The sequence below is a fragment of the Stegastes partitus genome, unplaced genomic scaffold (genome assembly GCF_000690725.1).
Source record: "Stegastes partitus isolate 25-593 unplaced genomic scaffold, Stegastes_partitus-1.0.2 Scaffold23, whole genome shotgun sequence".
NCBI classification, from domain to species: domain Eukaryota; kingdom Metazoa; phylum Chordata; class Actinopteri; family Pomacentridae; genus Stegastes; species Stegastes partitus.
In genome coordinates, this window is record NW_007577754.1 from 186243 (window position 1) to 212553 (window position 26311).

The window sequence follows — 26311 nt, forward strand, 5'->3', positions numbered from 1 at the left end:
GAACCCGGAGAGAACCCACGCTGCACGGGGAGAACATGCAAACTCCACGCAGAAAGATTCCGGTGCCCCCAACGGGACGCAAACCGGCAACCTTCTAGCTGCGAGGCAACAGTGCTACCAACTGCACCACCCTGCAGCCCCGATTGTACTTAGTGTCATCTGAAAAGTATGTACCTGAATAACCTTATAGCAATGACTCATGAAACACTGATGTTATTGAAGTACTACGTCTATTTTAGTCATAGTAGCACCGAGTGGCCGCTTCATTGAATGTATCATGATAATAACCTTTAAAAAATGATGTCCGCTGTGTTTATTTAAACAGATATGACCTGTTCCCAGAACATGGACCTCGCAGTTGGAAGAAGTTGAGTTCTTCTCCCTCACTTGTTTTTGTACCTGGGCACTTTTTAAAATGTAGCTTTTTCTGTGCCTTTGGTCTTCTGATGACACGGAAACACGGTTTTTAAGTTACTGAAAACTGACTTTTTACAGGAAACTTAGTCTGCAGTGTTTATGTGTGGACAGAGGGAAACGAGACTTTTGAAAGCAATGATGCAGAGACCTGTGTTTAATTTGGGATGCTGCAGTAAAACCAGGAAAGCAGTGTAGAAAATTACTTTCTAGAAAGAAAATTACTGGCCACATAATCAGAACAATGTCAAAGAGAAGTGACAACCAAACATTAGATCCCACACAAATAATGTGCATGTAGAGGAAAGAAAACAATACAAAGTGAACTTGTCACACATGATTTCACATTATCCTTTCAATAATATAACTGTCACAATTTAGGAACTTTTTTTTGGTCTTTTTATCATTATAAATGTCCTCATTGAGTTTCTTTAACATGTATTTTGAGTCGTCAGAATTAGTTATAACTATATAACCACAAAACATGCTTAATGTCCTGAATGTTACCAAACTTCCCCTCTAAAAGACTTCACAATCGTGACACTTAAAACTTGTGCTTAAAAAAAAAAACCCATAAAAAATACAGTGCAAAGCCAACCCATATATCACATAATAAATGGTCGATTGATTGATCAGTTTGATTCATTATGTGATTATTGAGAACCTAAAACTATTGTGTTACTGGTAAATATGAAGACAAGAATGGTTTGTTTTGAAAATATATATGTATGGAAGTCCCCAGCATAAAACATTTCATCATTCTCATATGAACTGATTTTGAGATTCATAGCTTTGGAAGTCCAAAATCTGTAATAGCTGATATACAGGCACTTAGGTTGACATACTGGTTACACTAGTAAACTAAAGCACCACAAAGCTGCCATGTAGCGCTCTGCTTGGTTTATATTGAGTATATACTGCACTCTAGTGGCTATATTGAGGGACTGTTAGCGGCACAGTATGTCGGTGGAATTAATTAGTTTAATCCTGCTGGTGACAGATGGAAAAATTAATTAAGTGTTCCTTGACTGATTGAATATCTTGATGTACATCCAGGTATAACACTTCTGGTCCTGTTGATTGCTGCTGCTGCTGCTGCTGCTGCTGCTGCTGCAGTAATAGATCCCAGTGCTGACAGTTATTAAAATCTTTACATTTTCTCCTGTCACACAATCCCGTCACAGGTGTGAACCTCCTGGCATGCTGTTGGTTCTCTCCGCCTGGCTGCCTGCAGCGGGACGTTTCAAATGAAGCACCTTATACACACCTCTGACTGTGAACAGGAGGGAAATGGCAGCAAAGTACGAGGCGTAGATAAGAAACTGAAACGACATGAGAGGATTATTTGCACTCAGGGTGATGACTTGTACATGATTGAATTCATTCATCCATTTTCTTTTTTGTCTCTCGTGGTCTGTCTGCATCTGTTTGTTCCCTGAAGGTATCGTTTTGTTCTTAGGCTTTTTTGTTATCAATACTCTTCCATTTATTTTATTGATTTATTCAAAGTCAGCTTATTTTCTTTTCATTTGTATTTATGTGTTGTTTACTCTGAAGGTCTTTATAACCTTAGTGGCGAAAACTTTCTATGAAATTCTGCTTGATTTTCTATTTAAATGTATAGTAAGATTTAAAGCATAACAATTTCAGTATCAAAATAAGTTCAACTAATCTCCTAAATGATTTTCATATTGTTTGTGTGTGCTGCAGCACCTGAGAGGTGATGGGGAGCTGTACAGACTTGGTGTTGATGACGATGGCAGTGAGGACACTCTGCAGGACTGTGCCCACAAAACTGTTTAGACCAAATACCAACGCATAGCGCCTCCTGTTCAGCTTCTTGGCTATCTGGAAACTGGGACAAACATTCATTCTGCACTTTAAAATGAAACACCAACACTCTGCGCAATAAACATTAACTCAATTATTAGTTAAACTAAGGGTTTATGTGAACAATTAAATATGGAATAGAGCTAAAGTAGAACAGGAGAAATAACTGATTAAAAAAAGAAGAGTCAAAACAATCTCATTTCTACCAACACTGAGAGTCTACAGTCACATTAGCAGCTCTGTGAGGTTGAGGTTCAAGCAGACTGAAGCTTTGACTTCATAGAATCATAATGTTACCCTGCTCTTGTTGCATGTGGATAGCTATTGGGTATTTTGGTCAAACATTTTTCCATCTCTCTATATATTAACCTTAGAGTTTCCTTGGTAGAATCACTTTCAGTTGATGTAATTGTTTGATTAAGAAAGGAGTTTGACTAAAGTGAGGAGTGCCTAATGAACAAAAATACAGACATTCAGAGAAAAAAAAAAGGCAAATAACTCTCTGAAGGATAATTGAAATTGCCATAATGTTAACGTGATCAGTGCTGAAAAAAACACTGAGAGGAAAAGGTTCAAATTAACTACAAAAGATTTACAAAGATTTAAGCTTGAAGCTGGATGTAACTGTTTGCCTCCATTTTTCAGAACTACAAACTGCCCGGAATCTACAAAAGCACGTATGCTCTCAGAGGTATTGTTGACGGGAAGAAGGGACTAAGCACACGACTCCCATTAGGGTTCAAACCACACACGGAAACAGCTAGACTGGGACAAAAAGTACCTAAAGACAGATTTTTCAAAGCTGTTATGGACAGATAAGAGGAGAGCTACTCCACGCAGCTGCTGGGGGAGGAGTACATGCTGCTATCATCAGCCATGAACTAGTTGGACCTTTCTGAGTGGCAGACGGACTCAAAATAGACTCAAAAACCTGTCAATTTCTGGAAGACACTTTCTTCAAGCAGTGGTACAAGAAGAAATATGCTGCACTGAGGAGTCTAAAATTGGGTGAGAACAAATTTTTTTAGATTCCGGTGCCCCCACCAGGACACGAACCTCGACCGTCTTGCTGCAAGACAACAGTGCTAACCAACTGCGCCACCTTGCAGCTCTTGATCAGACTAATAAATGACAAATAAATTGTACCTTCTGCAACTGTGTTTGACCTCAAGTTGGGTAACTATTTTGTTTATATCATGTACAGGCACAATTACATGTATGCAAGCATCTGTTTCACACTATCGCATTCATTTCCAGGTGGCAACATTAAAAAATATGCAGCAACTAGGATACTAATCCTTAAAAAATCCACTGCAAAGGAATGCATTCAACACAGAGCTCAAGGTCACACTCGGCCTGTTTTTGTGACTAACACTGAATGTGAAGATAACTTTTGTGTGTTTTTAAGAAAAGCTCAAACGGCATCTATGGGGTATTGCCAGTGTCGTTTATTTATTTCCTTTATTTGATCAGGTAAAGCACTAAGAACAGCTTCTCTTTTACATCCCTGACCCGGTCACCATGGCACAAAGCTGCTTCAGTTCAGTCTGCAATGAAACTGGAGGAATATCAAAGGATCATTGAAGCCATTAGAATCTCTTGCTTTAGGAAAATAAATGCTTTTAAAATCCATCCAGTACCTGTGGAGATATTTCAGTCTGGATTCCAGTGTCAGACCAACCAACTAACCAACAATTTCAAGCTAAAAATGATTTAATCTGAAGTCCATTGTTTCGTTCCAGATAGCTTAGACAAGACTCACTGATAAACCGCCTCGGGTAAACCACATTGTGTTACGATGTGATGTTCTGCTGGGAGACCTTGGGTGCTGGCAATTGTGTGGATGCTACTTTGGCACAGAACACCCACCTAAACCTGAATAAACGTTGTTGCAGAGCAAGCACACCTCTCCATGCCAACAGCGCTCCCTAAAGGCAGCAGCCTCCCCCAGCAGAACAACAGCCCTGCCACACCGCAAAAACTGCTCAGGATCAACTCGAGGAACACGACAAAGGGTTCAGGGTGTTTATCCAGCTTTCAAAACCCCCCAGAGGTCCTATAGGATCAACTGTGTGTGTCACTGCTGGACGCACCCAGAGGTGCCTTGTACATTGTCAGCGCTGTTGTGGCAACACAAGGACGACATACACAATATAAGGCAGGCGGTGTGTGTCTGACTGTAGCGATGAAATAAAGTAAAACAATCAGAATGATTCCTTAAACTTTGGCAATGCTGGATGTAACTCCTGGGTGGAAAAATTACAGCAATAAGTGCAGCTGGAACCTAAATTATCCAAGAAAATCTAAATAAAAAGCTTGACCAACCTGCTCAAAGAATCAGTGCAGCAGATCTGTAATCAGCTGTGTTATGACACATTAAATACCCTGAATTTATCACAGATCTATTATGTACTACAAGAGCCATTTTTTTGAGTATGCACAGCTGTGGTATCATATAATTTTTACATTGTAGATTCATGCACAAGTCCTCACTATATACACATTAATTGAATTTTTTTTTTTACGTTACTAAACAGTGGCTCCATTTGCAAGCATTTGGCAGCCAACATATCCATAATGTAATCTTACGTGCAGATGGTGGTGAGCGGCATGTAAATTGTTTTGAAGAGGAAGAAGAATGTGTAGCTGATCCAGATGTTGTCAGTTAGATCCATCAGGAATAAAGCCCCAGCGATCAGGACCGTGAAGCCCCCCAGGACCAGCTCTCCCCACACAGACCACTCCAGAGACACGTGGCCCACAGCAACACTGGCTGCAGCTCCTAAACGAGAACATCATCATTCTTACAGTGGGACAGTCAGCTCAGGGATTTTCTCCTTTAATGTAGGTCCATTGTGGGGAAATTAATGCAAACACAGGGGGGAAAAAAATCTCCCTGTCCCTGAATTTCCAAAAGGAAAGGAAATAAAACTACACACCATGTAGTAAAGAAAATGAACAGAAATGTGCTAGCATGTCTGTCTGTGCAGGGGCCACACTCATGCTCTAGTTAGGGCTTTGCTCTGATTTCAAAAGGTTCTGAAAAAATGCCACTGTTTTCTGTCATCCATGTTACATGTCCAGATTCTTTTTTTTTTTTTTTTTTGGTCAAACAGCAAGGATTAGGACTGTAAAGTGAAATCAAACACATTTAGAGCCAAATAATCTTGACAGAAACCGGCTCAAAGATGGTATGGAAAGTATCAGCAATGTGAAACAGCACTGGTAATGGACACAACATGTATTTAGGGAAACAGACAACAGATAAATGCATGTGGTGTGTATTAATTTATCTACAGAAATGGGAAACAAAAGTCTCATAGTCAGATTTACATAGAATGCATTGTGCATTTCTTTTTTTTTCCTGATCCTGACCAAAGAAAAATAAAATCCTTCAGCAGCTAGAAGTCTGAGCTGGTAATAATAATTTGGTAAAGTGATGTTTCTCATTTCAGCCACAGGGTGGCACAGTGCAGCCCTGATACACAACAGAGCTCTTTTACCACATATGAGGCCATCTATGAGACCTTTATCCCTGTGGGTGGAAGTGAATTTGGGGACTTCAGACACTAAATCTTTGAAGCATTGATTGTTCTAGGTCTCCGTCTTTTATCCTCTGACATTCTCGCTGGTTTTGACCCTTGCTTTCTCCCTCTCCCATTAATTTAAGTTGTTTGCTACAAACCCCCCACATGTTTCTCATGGCTACGGCAGTCTTGTCAGACCTAGCTCCTAATTGCTTAAAGGTAACTACAAACTAAACCTGAGTCACAATCAGTGAGGCGAGTGTAAATACGGACTCCCTGATTCCCTGGAGACACGGATCCATTCACTCAGAGCTCTTTATCTACTGAAATATAAACAGAGGCTGTGTGTTTCTTTTGATTCCTGGTCCATGCTTGGTCAATCAGTGCTAATAGTCCCACATAAACACCGCCCAGGCCAGTCAGTGTATCTAAGATGGACTTAATCAATCCCCCTGGCTCTGATTTGCAGGCTGGGGTCAAATGGAGACAGAATAATTAGACCAGTTTCCAGAGCAGTGTCAATTGGAAGCTTAGCGGGGTCAGCAGGAGCTGGTTGTACAGCTTCATAGAGAGAGATCAATAATACAGCAGGAGTCTACAGTATGCGCACACTGCAGGAGTTCATGTTTAATACCAAACTGATGAGGATATCTCAATTTAATTGGACATCTGTATTTATTTTATAATATAAACCATGCTATCAGACAGCATAAAGGGAACTTAAAGACAACTTGACTGTAGGCAGGGTAGCCATAATAAGCTATTTGTTTTGAGAAGTATGTCTTGGACAAAACGTAACGGCTCCCTGGAATATGTTGTTATACTACTGCATGGTCAAGGTTAGGAAAAGATTGTGCTTATGTCATATAAGTTAGGTTCAGGTTTGGTAATTACAGCTCTTGGTTAGGAGGAGGTCATAATTACAGTTGATAAAAATGCATGTAGTCTGTATGATGATGTGTCAATTGGTCTGTGAAGAGAGGTGCTGCAATCTCCTCACCATTACTCTCCACCTCACTGCATACAGGTCTCACTACTATATGCAGTGGTTTTGAAGAAAGGTACTGAACTTATACCGAACAACCCCAACATTAAATCCACTGACTGGTGAAGTAAATACCCCTGATTATCTTGTTGGAAAGTTCTGCTGGGAAATCTTGGCTTCTGGCATTCATGTTACTGTGACACGTACCACCCTAAATATTGTTGTAGAGCAATCCCACACCTCCATGACAGCAGTACTCCCAGACATCCTCCCCCTGCAGGACAATTCTCCTTGCCACACCACCAAAACTGGCCAAGAGCTGCTCGAGCAAAATGACAAGGAGCCTAAGGGTTTGAGCCGGCCTCCAGATTCCCCAGATCCTAATCTGGTCAAGCATCAGCAGGATGCACCATGACTAAGCTGAACCACAGATGCCTCGCCCCTCAACCCACAGGACCCAAAGGATCTGCTGTCAACATCGCAGTACCAGACACCAGAGGACGCCCCAGGGGTCCTGTGTCGGATGGGTCCAAAATGTCTTAGCAGTACCTGGGGGACCTGTACAGTATTGGGCAGTTTTAATACTGTGGCTGATCACTGTAAACAACAAAGCAGAATTTGACATTAATCTGCTTTGAATCACAAATGAAATGAACAGTAAACATGTTGTAACTTTGCATATATTTGGAGGTAAAAACCTATTCTCTGTTTACTCTTTAATAGCTGTTGCGATCTCTTGTTTACTTGTTTCCAATGCAGTCTGGTGACAAATGCTGTGTCTCACACGTTTGATTAAAGGGGTGCTTGAGTGATCGAACTGTCACACACTCGAGAGAAACATATTAACAAGATTAAGTGTCCACAATCATGTGAGGCTGCACATGGCAGTAGTTTGAGCTAAATGCTAACGGCAGGATGCTAACACACTTCAAATGACAATGCTGACATAATGATATTTAACATATACAATACTAGCAATAGCCAGGTAAATCTTCCTGGATTTCGTAGTATATAGGACTTGATGTCTGTTGTGACATTCCCGAGCTGGCACACCCATAGCGATGCATTCAGTCAGCAATGATTGGTTTGCAGAACTAAAGAGGGTAGCAACTGCATCGACAAAGATGGAGTGGGATATAGTAACCATGGGTTCTTTTCATTACGCTAACTTATAATAATAATAATAATAATAATAATAATTCATTTTATTTGTGTAGCGCTTTTCAAGAACTCAAAGACGCTTCACAGGATAAAAGCAAAAAAGAAATAAAAGCAATAAACAATAAGCAACAAATACAAAGGCAGACAATATAGAAATACAGCAAGCAGAGAAAAAAACAAAAAAAACAGTGAATATCAAGATAAAGCCTAGGCCTAGGTGGGAAAAGCAGAGCAGAACAGATGAGTTTTTAATTTAGATTTGAATATTACTGGGTCTGAGGTGTCTCGATTATGTTGTGGGAGAGAGTTCCAGTTATGCTTCCTTGTGTCCTCTCTTCTTCCATGACCCCAGAAATCCTTCCCCCTCCACCATCATGAAGCCCCTGTTTCACATATTATCAGCCCCTCAAATGGCCCATATGTATGGGAATGCTCAGTGATAACAATGGCCATTGAATGGGCTGATGACGTGTGGAACAGGTGCATTGAGGATCTTCCAATTGATTAAATACACCTCTAAAAGATGAGGCTTCTGGAGGAAGTCAGAGAGAAGAAACACATGGATATTGTAAGTCTTTTATCGAGTATAAATGCCACGTTGTGTATTGGTTTCACTTAACGTGATACAGCTCTGCAGCACGTCATAAAGAACTGCCATCGCTGAAGACTGACATGATGTAGTGAATAATTTGTCATTTTGCAGCTCCAGCAAGGAGACATGTTAGCATAATGGAAAGCACCTGAGGAATATGGTGATCCTATGATTGACAAACCAAGTAAACATTTATGAACAAAAGTTCTGTATTGCATGTTTTCAAATATTCAGGTAATTAACATTTTGACTTGTTGGACTTGAGAAACTGTCACTTGGAACAGGGAATATTTATGCAAAACTCTTTGCTAATAAATCAGATGGCTGTTGAGATATTTGGTCTGGACAGATTCAACGACAGACCAACATCACACTTTTGACTGGATCCTGTTTCCCATGATCTATAGCACTGTCCTTCGGCTTTCCCTGCTTTTTAAAAGTCCACGCTATTTGAACTCACATCAGTTTCACTGATAGATCCCTGGATTCTCTGTGATTGTTGTGAAATCCCAAACACAAGCTGCATGGAGATTGCAAAACGTACTAGTTTGTAATGAGTGGCACACAGAGGGAAGTGCTGTGACCTCGTGTTGACTTTTCACACTGATTAGATAACATTATACTGTATGCGCAATGTTTGCAGGGTAGCAAAATTTGAATTGCATCACACTGCATTCCAATGTGCGTAAATGGAGTTATATTCAGCAGTGGAAAGCCTTGACATGGAGAGAGAAATAACAGAAACTGTGTTGTGAATATATTACTCACTAACTTAAAACAGGTATTTGATATGTAAATGACTTGTAATTACCTCTTTAGACCTTAGATAAATAGATGGGTCAAGGCAAGACCTTCTCCTTGACAATCATTCCATACAAAACAAACCTGACTCAGTTTGTTCTGCACACACTTTTCATTTTATCTTAATACCAATGAGCTACTAAAAAAATGTTGCCTTCAAACTCCAGGGCATACAGTTATTAATATGCTGAATATGAAAATAGTAAATTATGTTGTGCTTTTGCTCCATATTTTATCATGTTGGTAATCCATATTCATATTTTCCCTATCGGTTTCCACCAGGTTTTTTCCTCAGGGATGTTTTCTAAGAGTGGAATAGAGAAAAATACAACAGGAATCTTTGGGGAAATATCAGACATAGGCCCTACAGCTTGACTGCATGTTGGGCGGAAACATTTACAAGTGAAAGGCATACAGCTGGATGTGGTTTACACAGAGTAATTGCCTTTGGTTTCTGGGGAATACAGAAATGTATCAGTACTATAATCAATAAAAGTGCAGTGGCTGGATGGTAGCAGCTGCTATACCCATATGGGGATGAGCGTAGGCAATTAAATAGTCTAATTAATGCTGCTTCTATTGTCTCCTGTGCTTTGGGGGTTGTGAAATACTGATAGTAGAAAGGATTGTGTTTTCTTTCTTTGTTTATATATATTTTTGGAGTGGATGGAATGTATATAACACCCAAGAGCTTTATTGAAAATGTATAGACCTTTTCTCACAAGAACCTGGACAACTTCTGTTTAAAATGCATGCGCAGTGGTTGTGTCTATTGTTGTATGGCACAGTGTTGCTACTTTCGGCATCCGAATAATTACTCCACCACTTACGCTCTCACGTCTGCTGGTGAAACGTCTTTATCAAACCTTATGTCTGTTGCATTGTCTCCTTCTGGAGATTTGTCTCCCTATAACTCGCAGCAATTATTGCCGTCAGCACTGGCAGATGTTTCTTTTTGTGGGGACAAACTTATAATGGCCTCTAATGTGTTTGCTTCATATTCATATTTATGTGAGATATGAATCTTGTGGCTCGTGGACTGACAATAAAGGAGCATTGTCCCTATAGTTTGCCCTTTAGACAGCGTTTTTCCCTAGAAAGTGCAGTTTTATCAGAGTATTGTTGCTTAAAAGGAGTCCCTGCCTTAAAGCTAAAGTCAGGGGGGAAAAAAACAGTCTTTCTTCTCAGTAAACACAAGGGATTGCACAAAAAAATGTAATGTGATTCACTGCAGTCTGATTCTAGGAATTGTGGTCTGATATATACATGTGAGTGTTTTCAGGTAAGTCTACAGTAAATGCCCTTGTTGGGAATTTGCTGAGATGATGTGAAGATGCAGTAATGACTGCATGTAATGTCAACGATAATCATTGTGTGATTCATAGAAAATCTCCTGATTCTCAAGTTACCCTTGGCCTCATAGTGTAACTTCAGCTGTTGTTGTTGTTGTTGTAGGTTTCCTGTTTTTAGTTCACTCTCACTGCTTAATCATAGCAAATTTTAGCCTTAGCCAAAAAATAGTTTGGATTATAAACCCATTGTACTCTACTTGCCCAGAAAAAACCAACAGCACTCAGACAAATTCAGTGACTAGTTCATAAAGTAGTGGAGATTTTAGCAGCTACACACCCTGTTGTTTCCACTGTGAAGCAAACATGGATGTACCTTAAACATACATTGTTTCAGCCTGCAGGGGGCGACTCCTCTGGCTGCAAAAAGAAGTTTGATTATATAGAAATTTTCAAGTTCTCACCTGATTTATTTCTTCAGTAAATATTTTCCTAAAGAGTTTATGGTCTCAGTTCATAGTTTGACATCTGCTTCAATAGAGCTTGATGTTTATTTTGTAAATTATGCTCCCATTTACAGTTGAATAGATAAGAAAATTGGATATGTTTCAGGGTGTGGTTACCTTGTGATTTACAGGTTGCTACCGCATGCACCGTTCACTCATTACGTCTAGTGTCAAAAGAGAAAAATGGTGCACAAACCAGTGGGTGATTTGACAGTTGCCATGTCAATCTTTTATTCAATCTGTTAGTCACTGCTCCCAAGTCGCCAAAATCACTTAATTGAACATCAAGTATCAGATGTTCCATTTTCAACTTTTGAACTTTTGTGTTGAATTTTTAAATACTTTGGACAATAAAAACTCATTTCAAATGTATGACACAACTCACTATCTGTGCATATAATATTAAGGCTTTTAATCTAGAAGAAAGTTAAATTGTATTATGTTGATGATATTATGTCTTAATTCACAAGCTGTATTTAAAGATCTGTATGCAATGCTAATCCAATACACTTGTTTTTTTAAAATATATATTTAGTGAGCATCTTCTCATGGCCTGCAAGCTGTCTGTTCTGTGTTGGTGCTCATACACATCCCTAGCTCTGTAAAACTGAAAAAAATGGCTCTGACCATTCCACACACAACACTGTAAAAACATGTCCTGTACACTTTTGTGCAAGTGCAGGAGGAAAGGAAGGGTGAGAGGAGAAGGGGGATGCAAAGGCGAAGAAACTGTGAAAAAAAAAACAAAGCAGTTGTAACTTAGTTCACCTGACAACGTGCTGATGGCATCCACACCTCCGTTGTAGGCTGTGAAGTTATTGGGCTGTATATGTACCCAGAGGACCTGGACATAGCTTGTCACCTGGTAGAAGCCGCACCTCCCTGTAGCTGCCCATATGCAGAAAAAGAGCACAGCTGCAGAAGAATAACATTTCTTACAGTCCAGTGTAAGCGTTCTGAACGTCCTTCCAACGTGCTTGGCAGCCGCTACACTCTTCACCCAAATGGAAAAGTCAGCTTCTGAATTGGTACCATCCACACATGACTTTGTCTGGTCTGCAGAATATTCTTCATTGGAAAATAACCCAGTCTTAGGCATGGGAAGGAAAAATGAGGTCATCAGCGCTATGGAGACAGAGATGAGGGTCACAAATGCTAACCAATACAAGGACACCCCATCCAAAGACACCAACAGTTGAGCCAGCGAGGCCCCTGCAGCATATCCCAGTAATATGGCCGCTCTGACATAACCGGTGACCCTCTGATAGTAGCTGGGCGGCACCACGCTGTAAATGTAGGAGAAATAGGCCACATCTGCTGCCATGGCGATGCTGTAGCTGAAAAAGGCCAGCTGAGCCGAGCGGACCCCCGAGCCAACTAGGATCAGCAGAAATGCCGTGACATAGGTGAGGCCCTGCAAGACGATAACAGGCTTGTATCTGAGGAAGTCTGTGACCAGGAGGACGGGGACGAGGAGAACCAGGCTGGAGTAAGTCCACACAGGAATCACTTGTCTAGTCACCTGGATACGGATGAAGGGAGATGGAGACCTCATTATTTTTCAAAACCGATCTGCTGAGTGTATCTGTGAGACATCATGCAGTCTCATTTCTATTCACTGTCAAAGAAAAATTACTTCTGCATGTACATGGCGGAAAAGGAAGCAGCGTGAATAAGAAGCACAACTTGATAAATTTGAATATTATGCAAATCAACAGACTTGCTTCATCTCGAAATCCACATCCATTTATGCTAAATACCGTTCTTAAGCTGTTGTCGTTAAGTTCTTTTTCGTGTTCTGCTTTGGCCTACAACCTGCATCTGCATGTGGACGGCAGCAGCAAGTTGTCAGTGTTCTAAATGTGTAGCATTGTTGGCAGTCCTCTGAAATATCTGAGTTCTTGGCTTCAGCTTAAAGTTGTATTATTAAAGGTTTTCATAAAAATAAAGCATGCTTTTGAGTTTTGTTGTTGTACATACGCTGTATTTACATTCATTAATGTAGTTTTTATTGGTCGCGGTGGAGCCATTCCTGCTCTGGACTCAGAATTACTGCCACAACACAATAGAAGTACAGAAAACAGTACACACATGTTATCCAAAACATGTTTTTGTCTGACTTTAATGCAAACTGAACATCTACTGCTGCCAAAGGAAAACACCATCTGTGTTGCCTTATCAATTGATAACAAGCTCATTTTCAATTAGCACAGACTTGGAGCACCAGTGTATGCACATACCTGAATATTTGTTACAATGAAAGTCGAGAATACAGCTGAAATTTTGGCACCTGTTTCTGATTTAGTTTTAGTCTTTTTTGTTATTAAAAAAAAAAAAAAAAAAAAGTGTTTTCGTAAAATTTGAGTCATTTAATCTTCAGTCAACCAAAACTAACAATCATCTAATTTGTTTTTCACAGTAATGTTTAGTCTCATTTTCATTTCACATTTACTTCGCAGCACTTTGAGGCCACAGTTGTCGTCAACTTTGCGTGGGTTACCATGGTTACAGGTGCCATTATGGTCTATGGCAAGTTTAATGGAAAAGGCTCAGTGTCAGTGTCAGTCTGCTCTGCACTGACACAATAGACAGACTCTCCTCAGTAAATCAAGTTATTATGTCGAACTCTGAACTGCTCTCGGTGCTCACCTATCTCCATGCTCTCTCCACTGAAGAGCAGCAGCTCATTCAGTAGATGATTCCCTCGCTTGTTCACTAAAGTCCTCTTTACTGTCTCGGTTTAACTTGAGAAGAGTTGCTAAATGGTTTCCGGCATGATCCAACGTTATTTTCTTTAGTGAACGTCCATCATTAATCCTGAACTCAGTCCTCCTGTCAGCAACATTAATGATATCTGACTGAAAGTAACGTTAAAGTTAAATCCACATGACCTGTGGTACATTCAGCAGTGTCAGATTAATGTCAGATTACCTTTTTATAACAATTCACTGATGCCTGCATATTCAAAATCAGTCACAGCTGCTTTTTGATGCTTCTTGTTGTAATTTGTAGATGAGTTAGATCATAAATCATAAAAGTTTCTTTGAAGAACTACCCCATCACATTATCGCCTGACATGTTTTATTACTGAAGAGCAATACAACTGATCAAACTGATAAATCTACTGAACAAGACACATTTTGGGCAGAGGAGAATGATCAGGAGCTGTAGTGTGCAATGCCACAGAACCTGCAATCTCCTGTGATTAGTTCATTTGTCCATCTTGAATGTTATTAATTTTGTTGATGAAAATGCTAAAAGATCTTGTCATAAATAATGTCTTGAAACACTACTTTCATTTAAACTTAGTTTTGTTTTGGCCATGAATAACAGGTAGCCAACAATTATTTTTTGTCATAGTTTTTGTTGACAAAAGTAATGCTGCAGGCATAGAACAGTACACTGAAACCGAGATGCATCTGTAGAAGCTGAACACGTTTGAATATGAACTAAAAATGTAAAACTATGAGACAAACCAGAAAGCAATAACAAAAAGAGAGAAATTTCAATGTAGCTTTGGAAATCTGTGCGTCTAAGAGACAGCTACAACTAAAGTCTGTGCAGTTGAGATGCTGCATTTTTGTAGGGAATAAACTTACAAAGACACCCCAGCAGTGATTAGTCATAAAAAAGCAAGACAAAAAATGCTAATCGTGTTCTGTCTAAATGCACCTAAAAAGAAAAGCAGGGTAATAGTCTGCCCTGAACTACATAATTCTAAAAGTCACTCTAGTATTAAATGCACTTTGTTATTATATGTTTTGAACAGGAAATTCAATTTGCGCCATGTGAACTTTCTTTACAAGCTGTATTTATCTAAATTATCTCAAAAGCCACTTGGGACCATAAGTTTTAAAGGTAATTTGCATCACACATGGTTGAGCACCAAATGAGTGCACCTTGAGTGTAGCTGCTATAATTTGTGTGAACAATGCAGATCTCATTCTGCCTCGTGCATCACAAAGTGATTGTCATTGAAGAGGTGTGAAGGACCCCATTTTCTTCTTAATGCCACCAGTGAGGCATGGTACTGTAAAGGCTCTGCTGTTCCCCTCAGTCTGCACCAAACTTTGTCATGTAGGCCAAACATGACAGGTCTGCTGATGTCTAATTCATGCTTACATCACTTTGCTGCAGTTGTGCATGAATCTTTCATGTATCAAGAGACAATAACATGTTGGTTAATAATGAAAGGAAGCAATGAATATTACAATGTGGATCCTTCCTCTAACATAAATGATTTATACATCATCGGACTATTAAACAGCTAATCTAATAGATGCAAGTGTTTTACACATTTGCCCTTTGGCTAAAAGTAAGGCAACGCTTACATTAAGCAAAAGGCTATATTTTAACAACATTTCAAACTACTATGAAATTTGACTTCTATTTTCTCGGTTGCCTGAGGAGGGATTCTAATTATCGCCTTCGGCATCATCATTAGGTCATCTTGGCCCAAGATAAGAGCTGCGTCCTAATTCCACTTCATCTGCAATAGTATGATATGCAAAACAGTGTACATTGTGTTGGCATCGAGTAAACCAGAAATGAATGTACTTTGCCATGTTGCACTTGTAGTGATGTAATACATTTGTCATTGATTCAAGAAGTGACTTGAAAATGATAATGCTACTTCTAATGTTGTAAAAATAAATGGCGCTTAAAGATAAGGATGCAATACATTTTTCTGAGATGTTCTAAAAGTCATCTCATCACCATTATTCATGTTAGTAGTACCTTCATTCTTAATGTACAAGTTTTCTTTTTTTTTTTTAATGAAATATGTATAGCAACAGAACACCTAAAAGCAAACAGAGAATTCTTCGTTTTGTTTCTTTGTCCTTCAACACATGACATCCGAAAAAAATTTCCTGGGATATTCCATGTCCCCAGTGGATAAATCCTAATACTTCTGATCTTGTATTTTAAAGCCTTGATTATACTCCCTTGTGGATGTACACACGGACAGCTGTGAACACCACAGATAAGTAATTGTTGCTATTATGCTTCTTTTGTCGTCCACTTGGAGGACTCCATTATATACATGTCCAGTAGGTTGTGTCTTCATGTGCACTATTGACCTGTGTCGACTTGTGGATGCACAACGTTTCACTATTTCTAAACTTAACAGGCCAGTGTACAAGGGTCCATAAAGTTTGGTAAATTTTTGCCATCATCAAGGCCAGGACAGTCTGGAGTGTCTGCAGACGTCCAAGTTCAGCTCAGAATTTGAGTCCAAATGACAACTATGCTACAAGGGCAACAGTGCAGTATTAGAGCTAGTGTGTTTGCCATAGTGCATACATAGATACAACCTACTGTGAATAGAATCCTTCAACAATATAATGTATTAAAAACAACAACACTAGTGTCCACAGCAGTCTGCGCGTGTCTGCAAGGGAGTATAATGAAGGCTTTTAACACTGACCTTACTCTAAGCACCACTGTCAGGACCCAAGTGCCATTTTTAGGCCAACTATTCAGTGTTCAAATCCAGCAGTAGAAAAACCAGTCACATTTATTGTATGTTAGTTTGCTGGGTTCATGGAGTGTCGTTTCTGCCACTATTATATGATAATTTAGACATTTGCTTCCATGTTGTGCTTTTGATTTCAGTTTTTTTTTTCTCTCTCCTCCCACACGGCTCAAAAGAAGAAGAAAACAAAAAGCAGAAAAGCCTTTACTTGTGACAATGGAGGTTACATGTAAAAATCTTTTACACAGCGTTGCATGATTTACACTGATAGTTTATTATGTTAAACTGAAAGCTTAGCCACCACATGTGAAAATCAGTGTACTAATAAAAAAAGATCATAGTTTATAATGACACTGAAACATCCTCCATTATCTATACACCGCTTAATCCTCACTAGGGTCACGGGGAGCCCAGTTGACTTAGAGCGAAGGCTGGGGACACCCCGGACAGGTAACCAGTCTATCACAGGGCTACACTTAGAGACAGACAACCAAGCACACTCACATTCACACCTACGGACAATTTAGAATCACTAATTAACCTCAACATGTTTTTGGACCGTGTGGGAGGAAGCCGGAGAACCCGGAGAGAACCCACGCTGCACGGGGAGAACATGCAAACTCCACGCAGAAAGATCCCGGGTGTCCTCACTTTGCTCCACTTTGCAGCCCTATACTGAGACATATATATTTTACATTTATTTGATTTTTAAATCTCTGTCCTGGAATTTTGAAACATTTTACATTTAAATAAGTTTTGTTGTTCTAAGATTGCAATCAGATATATATGTGAAAATTTCAAATATTCATTGAAACTGAACATCCATTATTTTTTATTTATTTTCACACTGTATATGAAAAAAAACAAAAACAACAAAAAAAAACCTCTGAAAAGCTAAGTCCTCCATCACTGTACAGCAGTAGCATATTTAATTTCATAGCTCAGTACTTCACCTGCTCAGTGGTGAGATTCTTGTAAGTTCCCGTGAGAAACACTGTCACAAAGGGTTCTATGGGCCTCATCATGGAGCAGAAACCATAGATGCAGAGCAGCACAGTGGGGCCCACCCATCCAGCATGCCAGGGCACATAATGGCCTGCCCAGCAAGGCCTGTTGCCACACTCTCCGCTCCAGCAGAAGCCCATCGTTCCTCTCCTGCTCCCCAGGGACGTCTGGCTGCATCCGGAGAGAGCACAGTCTAATTTGGGCAGTTTAATCTGTTGAGATATAGAAGCCCCAGATAAGGCCAAGGTGAGACTGACTGTGAACACCAAGTCACCTGCTTTGCCATTGTTGTTGCTCTCCTCTGAAGTTTTCCTGGCTACGGCGAGACAGGAAAAAATGTGAGGCTGTGAGTGAAGATACATTAAGATGAAATATGAGTTGGTGAACCCCTGGGGCTCCTGCAGGTTATAATAAATACTGTCTCCTATTCTGTCTTTATACAAAAACACCCTCATTCCTGCAGATATTGTGGAAAGGGGTGGAAGTCAAGCAGAGGAATATGTATGAGTTTGTGTGTGTGTGTGTGTGTGTGTGTGTGTGTGTGTGTGTGTGTGCATCATTACAGAGTCTGTACATACTGTGCACCTGTTTAACTTCTGCCACCATTATCCAACGGGGTCCAAAACAAGGTATCAAGGCTTCAACATCAAAGCAATAATCAACATAAAGTACAATTTCTTTGCTGTCCAACTACATATATTTTTCCTCATTTGCACTAAATATATATATTTTTTAAAAACTACTGGACACATCCACAAAATCACTCTAAAATACACACGTGGACTAAATTGTTGGTACCCCTCGGTTAATGAAAGAAAAACCCACAATGGTCACAGAAATAACTTGAATCTGACAAAAGCAAGAATAAATAAAAATTCTATAAAAAATTACCAATGAAACTCAGACATTACTTTTGAACAGGGGTTTAACAGAATTATTTAAAAAAAAAAAAAACTCATGAAACAGGCCTGGACAAAAATGACAGTTCCCTTAACTTAATATTTTGTTGCACAACCTTTAGAGGTCATCATTGCAATCAAACCATTTCTGTAACTGTCAATGAGACTTGTGCACCTCTCAGCAGGCATGTTGGTCCACTCCTCATGAGCAGACTGCTCCACTTGTCTCAGGGTTGAACGGTGCCTTCTCCAGACGGCATGTTTCAGCTCCTTCCACAGATGTTCAATAGGATTTAGATCAGGGCTCATAGAAGACCACTTCAGAACAGTTCAGTGTTTTCCTCTGAGCCATTCTTGAGTGTTTTTAGCTATGTCTGTTTTGGGTCATTATCCTGTTGCAAGACCATTGACCTGCGACTGAGACCAAGCTTTCTGACACTGGGCAGCACATTTCTCCCTAGAATACCTTGATAGTCTTGAGATTTCATTGTACCCTGCACAGATTCAAGACACCCTGTGCCAGATGCAGCAAAGCAGCCCCACAACATAACAGAGTCTCCTCCATGTTTCACAGTAGGGACACTGTTCTTTGCTTGATATGCTTCATTTTTGCATTTGTTAACATAGAGCTGATGTGCCTTGCCAAAAAGTTCCAGTTTTGTCTCATCTGTCCGTAGGACATCCTCCCAGAAGCTTTGTGGCTTGTCAACATGCAGTTTGACAAATTCCAGTCTGGCTTTTTTATGATTAGTTTTCAACAATGGTGTCCTCCTTGGTCGTCTCCCATGAAGTCAACTTTGGCTCAAACAATGACGAACGGTGCGACGATGTCTCTATGGTCACATTATTTTCAGTCTTTTCTAGGGGCACCATTATTTTTGTCCAGGCTTGTTTCATGAGTTTATTTATGTTTTTTAATAATTCTGTTGAACCACAGTTCAAAAGCAATGTCTGATTTTCATTGGTTAGTTTTCATTTAATTTTTATTTATTATTAATTTTGTCAGATTCAAGCTATTTCTGTGACCGTTGTGGGTTTTTCTTTCATAAAGTGAGGGGTACCAACAGTTTTGTCCATGTGTCTAAACTCACCCAAAATTCAGTTTTCCAAATCTGATCAGAGAATCTTAACATTCAGCATTTTGTCTTGTTACAAAGAACAAATCCCGAACTTTAAAGTCAGCTTTGGAGTCTACTGGGCAGCTTGGCTGTGAATACTTAATACTTAGGGAGCGAAATAAGCAAGGCAATCATTCCCGAGATGAGAATTACTGTAGTCTGTAATTTAAAATATCCAGCAGCGAATTATGACTCACCAGTGGGGTGTCAACAGAAAGCTCTGCCTCAGCTCAAACTGTCAGATTGCCTCCATGACTTAATTCTCAACATCAAGGTCACAGCAGAGAAAATATTATTCATATTCATATATTTCTAGTTTAATGTTATCGCATTTACAGAATATGCTGTTCGGTGACTACTGCTGGGGGGAAACATCGGAAAAAATTTGACCTCTAGAATGTCAAACTGAAATTATGGTCGAAAGGTTGTAATTGTCTTTTGTGCTGTTCTTGAGAGTAATGTTCTCTTTTGGGCTGTGATTATCAGCACATGCCGTAGAACCAATAAAAAGGTCAAATGGCCATCAATTTTCATGACTATGCTACATATCTGTGTCGCTGAAATATCTGAAATCAATAATTTACATACAGTAGACCTGTTAGTTAGATTTTGATGTAAATTGTAGCCTTGATTACCACACTTGTTAAGAGCCAGAGATAAATGTCATAGGAACATGGCCAGGGTGGATGGTCAAAAGAATGGGTGTAGGTTGCATTTAAATATTGAGGTGAGGGGACCCATAGAGTGGGCGTAAGCTTGAGCATCCAACACTTCATTTCTTGCATTCCGGTGATTTTTTTTGCACCGATTTGTGCCTTTTTTTTTTATCAATTTGTGATGGAACTTTATTTATGCCAAAGAAAACAGAAAAGTCAGGTACCGAGTGACAATTCAAATATAATGTAATGCACACGGTTTAGCACAACATACTCAGCTGGTGTGTGAGCTCATAATTCATATTTGAAAGTTAAAAAGACTGGGCACTTAAGAAAAAAGAGCGGTCCCTGTCTGTTGCACTTGTTAACAACATTATAGCATTTTTCCTAAATAAGACTTTCGCCTGTTGTCAGAATACTCTGGCTTCACTTACAGCATGTGCAGCCTGTGGTTGGGTTTTACTAAAAGCCAGAGATACTGTGTCTCATAGTTGTGGTGTTATAGTAACACTGACACGAGTGCAGTACAATTTGCCTGCCTAAATAATTACCAAAGATGGCATTAACACAACAGCGCAGCAAGATACAGAGCAAAGACCACCGATTCTTAACCCATCATCCTTCCTCTCTGAACTCATTATGCCGTGGATCATCCCTGACCTGCGGTCTTATCCCTAACAACTTACAGCAGACACAGACAGACCTCAGTCCCATTTTTGAGGAGCCGGCTCATTTTTTATTTTTTTTTCTCTGTAATTTTCTCCAGCTTGTGCTGGGACTGAGGGGATGATCAAAGGTATCTATCTTCCATTTCCCCTTCCTCTCCATCTGTAACTTCATGTTTAAAGATAGTGTTAGACAGTCTTATGATAGCTTGAACAGAGTGCAAACTGTGGGAGGCAAAGGCAGGTAAATGTCTGAAATTGCCTGTTGTGCACAGTAGGGCCAAATGGAGCACAGCACGGTGAAGGACATCTAAAGGCTAATGGCGTCATATTCCTGTGTGTCACTTGCACCTACTCTGAGAGAAACCTTTAGAATAGACCCTGTGGAATTTGATTTTGGGGTGCATGTGGACTAAGATGAACACTTTTTTTTTGAGTAAGCTCTAAAATGCCCTCGCTGACCCCCGTTGAGGTTAGCCTCACAAGTGCATCTTTCCAAAAAAGCCTCATCGCAACAGCACAGTGCAGAGAAAGAACACGTGTCCTCTACAAGAATTACTTTTTAAAATCTCATCTTAGTCAAAGGGAAATCTTTCGCTACTTATTTTGTTCTTAACAACATTTCACTCGGGTTATTCAATTTCCCGTCTATGCCCTCGCTTAATATTTCAATTAACCTATTTATCCTTTCTTCCTCATCGCTTCTGAATTGCAGCATCTGAAAAAGCGAGTGTTCAAAGGCAACCCAGATGCATTGATTCCTAACGCTTCACAGACCAAACCCTTCTTCCCACAATCTCCTTTTTTTTTTTTTCTTTGCTGGCAAATCATGTGAGGCTGCTGCAGTCAGGAGCTTGACTTTGAAACAGCGTGTGCGTATGTTTGGGGGGGTGGTTGTGGTGTATATTGAGGTGGTTGTGAGGCTCAGATAAGCATATGTGTGCAGCAGTTCGCTTGCAAAACAAAACTCCCACTGCGTCGAGTTGATAAGACGTGGAAGTCCGTTTTTTTTTTTGTTTTTTTTTACCATCTATTACGGCTGTCGTTGATTTCATTGGACAATGAGTTGCTCCTCATTATAAGGTGGCTCTGGCAAATTTCTGGTATAGACAATTAACATAAACAATGTAATCCAAAACCATTTATAGGCTTTTATTTTAACATTTACATATAGTAGTGTTTAATTTTGACAAGCCAATTCTGTTGCTGTATCAACAAAAACACAATAAATATGAAATAAATAAAGATTTTACTAAAAAATGGCACCTGCTTGTTTCCTTTGTGATAAACTGATCTAATTATGATTCCCATATTGCTATCATTTGAGAGAATATATAAACACCAGCATATGTCCCATCAAATATATCATAACTCCTGATGTAGTTAGTTCAGCACCAGGAGTGGACTGTTATAATAAAGTGAGCCCTTATTTAAGGTTACATTCCATTCCAATTACGGGATTGAACTGGCAAACCTTCAAATATTTACTGCCCCAACAGAAATCCCTAAGTGCATCCTATTGGGAGGATTGAGAACAGGGTGTTAAAACATCCTGTAATCATCCAGCTGAAGTTTTTAAGCACATCTCAGCTCAAGAGGCACTAAATTCTGGCCATAATGAGCCCAACACTAGATGGAGCTCTTGCTTCGTCACACCACCTGCAGCATCGCTCCTCATCTCAGTGATGCAGGGTGCTCGTGACACATTCCTGACAATTTTGACAGTCTCAGCCACATACTTGTGAAGCTGAGAAGAGCAGCTCATGATTGACACGCTGATGGACAGACAAACAGTGAAAAGCTCAAAACCAGATGTCCTTGCCATGTGGCCATCTGCCGCATGCTGTCTAATTTGATGATGAGTGCTCCGTTTGGAATGTGGGCTTGATTGCTAAATATTTTGTCCCCATATGTTCTCAATTATCTTTTTAGCATTTTCTATACAGCTACAGCAATACATGTAGCGGAATTGTTAATAGCAGTGTCAATACAAGCAGTGACAGTCAGTAGATCATAGCTGCAGCTGACAGCCTCTGTGATCTATTGACATGCTTGTGGTGAAGATATAACTTGGTCCACAGAATCATATAAAGAGCTGTGTTGTTGGCTTACAGCTAAGCCCCCTTGACATTTTGTTCATTCAGCCATGGGGTACCATTTCCTGACACAGAAATATTGTAAAGATCCGGGATTTCAAAGGATGTAGTAGTTACTTACAGTAATATAAAAAAAAGAGTAAAGTAAAGAAACAACAAATAAAGCATGCTTCTCCCCTCAACTCTGACTTGAATCTATGATATGATGGACACTTCCATCTGGATATAATTGCTATGATCAATACCAGCAAAGATATGAATCATACAGTATAACCAATTTGTCACAGGGGCAAGTTCCTGTTTTTCATTATACCTGTCAGTCAGATGAAAAATGAAAAAGAATTTTTTATTTCTTTCATCATGAATTCTGGTGTAGCTCTGTCTTTAGCAGCCCTGATGAATAACTCAAATATTTTCTTATGACATACATTAATAGGTTTACCCTGTTTCCACTGGAAACACCAGCATGTCAATAAAGCAAATTAATCTCTTAATGTGTGCAGTCAAGCAAATCAAGAAATGTTGCAGCATTGTGTTGCAGCGTCACGGGAATAAAGGCCAATGAATTTCCGTATAAGAGCAGAAGAGAGAAACTTGTGGAATTCAAATGTCAGTGAATATCAATACATCAAAACCACTGTACAGCTTGCAGGAGCTGCTTCCGATCAACACTTCACATCTGAGCCAAGCCAACCTATGGCTGTCTGCAGTGAACCCAACCCTGTGACATTTAAAAGGAGAAACAAGGAAGGTTTTCACTGCCCCATCGCACAAAATGACAATAACTCCAGGTGTGTGTGACAGGGATGATAGGAGTAGCTCAAATTTCTGGCATTCAAAAGGAGTCTCTCTAGGCCATATTTGTTATTTTGGAACAGAAGCCCTCTACCAACCAGACTTTAGTGACGGGATGATCCCCAGGCCATGAAACATCTACAACAGTAAACAAGTCTGAACTATCAAGAAAGGTAAGAGAGTATGCTGCACCACAGTGTTTGTGTATTTTTTAAAAATTTAGATTAAATATCTTCCTCATTGTTTGCACCATTGTAAGAGCATGCAGTGAACCTCACATGGCTCTCATCCATCCATCATCCCCAGAAAATGACTTTGACTGCCTTTTGGACCTCTTCAAGCTGAGCTCTCTCAGGTCAAACAGGCAGGTCAGGTTCAGCACCAGGAACTGGCAGCACACCTTGTGTAATGTACAGGCTCTGCCCAGGGCTCCTTCGACACCTTTTGAAAATCCTCAGGGTAGTTAGGTGAAGAGGAAAGATAGCCAACCATTTGAGGTGTAAATCAGGTATATCTGGAAGATTTAAGGCCTGGATTTAGAAACATGTCAATCTGCTCAGGAACCTGTAGCCTCTGCAGATTTACAATCTCCCTAAGTCAACAGTTGAGCCTATAGAGAAGAGGATCAGAGGTTTCCTTCGTTGGCTTGATCTCAGTAGCACGTCCCTGTACAGCAACAGTAGCATTTTGCTGTTCCCTTATAGCAGGCTGAGAGAGGAGTTCAGAATAACACATTCTACACAGCAACTTGAGGCACCCCAAGGTGTCACCGCTTGTCATTAAGGACCGGATGCTGTATAAGTGCAGATGATACAAGATGCGAGAAGTGGCAGAGGCCCAGCTGAGACAGATCAGATAGGCAACAGGCATAGCTGGCCTGAGTTACTTTCTCAGTTTTGATCCATATTTAGGAGGCCATGTGTAATGAGAGACACCATCTGAGTCAGAATAAGGTTTGAGCAGGTGTGGAGGAAGAAGGAGTGAGCATGATGATGGGGTTGAGAGTGTGGATGAGGTTGGATGTGGCAGTGCAATGGCAGGTTACCTGGGATAGCTTCCTTTGGGCTGATGCTGAACGGTCTAAGCAAACAGCTAGAGCTCTCAGAGAGGATTGCCACAACAACACTGCTGCCTCGAAATGGTGACCATCTCCAGTTCCATTAAGCAGGTGATTATGGTAGAACTGACTATTTCTTGGGAAGAGGCCATGGATGAGGCAAACGAGAGTTAACATTCTAAGTACCAGGAGGGACAAGAGCGATGTGTAAAACAGGGCTAAAACTCTGGCTGTGAGCCGATTAATGTGAGCTCTCCAGGCTTTGCAGGTCAGTCGCTTTGCAGAATCCTGCCCCAGTTTGGTGTGGTAGGGCAGGCAAGAAGGCAAGAAGAAAGCTAGCTGGCTGGCTGCTTTCTCTTTGCAACCGAATCAATTGGTTGATCACACAATCTGTTCTGACGTACAATTTTGATCTGTCTATGAAACATGTTTCCTTTTCAGTAGAGATAGTATCTATCCTAGCTTCCATGGCAAAAGTGTACCTTCAGCAAACATTTTTCATGTAGTTTCTGCAGCTTCATGTTACTGACTGACCGCTATTTGCTCCACAACAGCACTGGATTACACACTTGTTCATCCCCAGTGACCTCTCCACCTCCTGTTTGTATCAGCAGCTCCCCTCTGCAGCCCACATAATCCTTGTGGTGATCCAGACAGCCTCACTATCATCCCAGTTTTAGTCAATTACAGACCACACAAATGCTATAATCCAGGATGCAAAACCTGTTTTAGGAAAGCTACTGGCACTTCAACATCAAAAAAAAAACTTGATTCCACATTTGAGTGAGAAGTTTGCATTTTTGCAGATTAGATCACCCTTTAACAAAAGTTTTATATTAGTGATCTTACTTCCTCATGTGATCTACAGCCTCTATTTCTTAGATTGTTGGCTCTTGTCTATGGCCTTAGTGACACTTGGTAAGGCTTTCCCCCCAGGCTTCACCTTCTTGCTGTTTGCTAGACAAGGATAGACAGGAGGTGAAATAGTTCACCTGCATAAAATTCACATTTCAAGATCTCTCAAACTTTGAATGTTTAGTCATAGTTATTAGAACCCCACAACACATTCTTGCATTAGCTATTTACAGATACTTGTGTTATAAATGATACTCATATTGCTCTTTTATTTAAACTCTTTTTATTAATTGCATTTTTATTTTACTGGATGGTGTAAACTTGCACGTATGTATGACCTTGTTACTTGTCTACACTGTACTCAACATGTGAAGAATGTCATTCACAATGGTGGAAATACGTTGGACCTAAATTTTAAAAAGAGTTAAAAAGTTTAATCTACTTTACAGGTTCTAGTTTCTGATCACCTCTGATTCTTTTTCCTGTCTCTCTGTACTTCAAGTCAGAGTTCAGAGCCTCATACAAATGTATGATATTGCCATATTTACATATAGGCTACTGTCTATACCAGCTGAGTGTTTATC

General features: G+C 40.0%; 1 protein-coding gene across 1 annotated transcript; it reads right to left on the reverse strand.

Annotated features, from left to right (window-relative positions):
* Positions 1–1592: 1592 nt before the first annotated feature.
* Positions 1593–17726, reverse strand: LOC103367612 (thiamine transporter 1-like). Its single transcript, XM_008295697.1, has 6 exons — positions 17535–17726; positions 12138–12627; positions 11874–12020; positions 4834–5026; positions 2128–2269; positions 1593–1736 (listed from the first exon to the last, which is right to left on the reverse strand). Exons 1-6 carry the CDS (start codon positions 17724–17726, stop codon positions 1593–1595), a joined length of 1308 nt encoding a protein of 435 aa, XP_008293919.1.
* Between the last annotated feature and the right edge of the window lie 8585 nt (positions 17727–26311).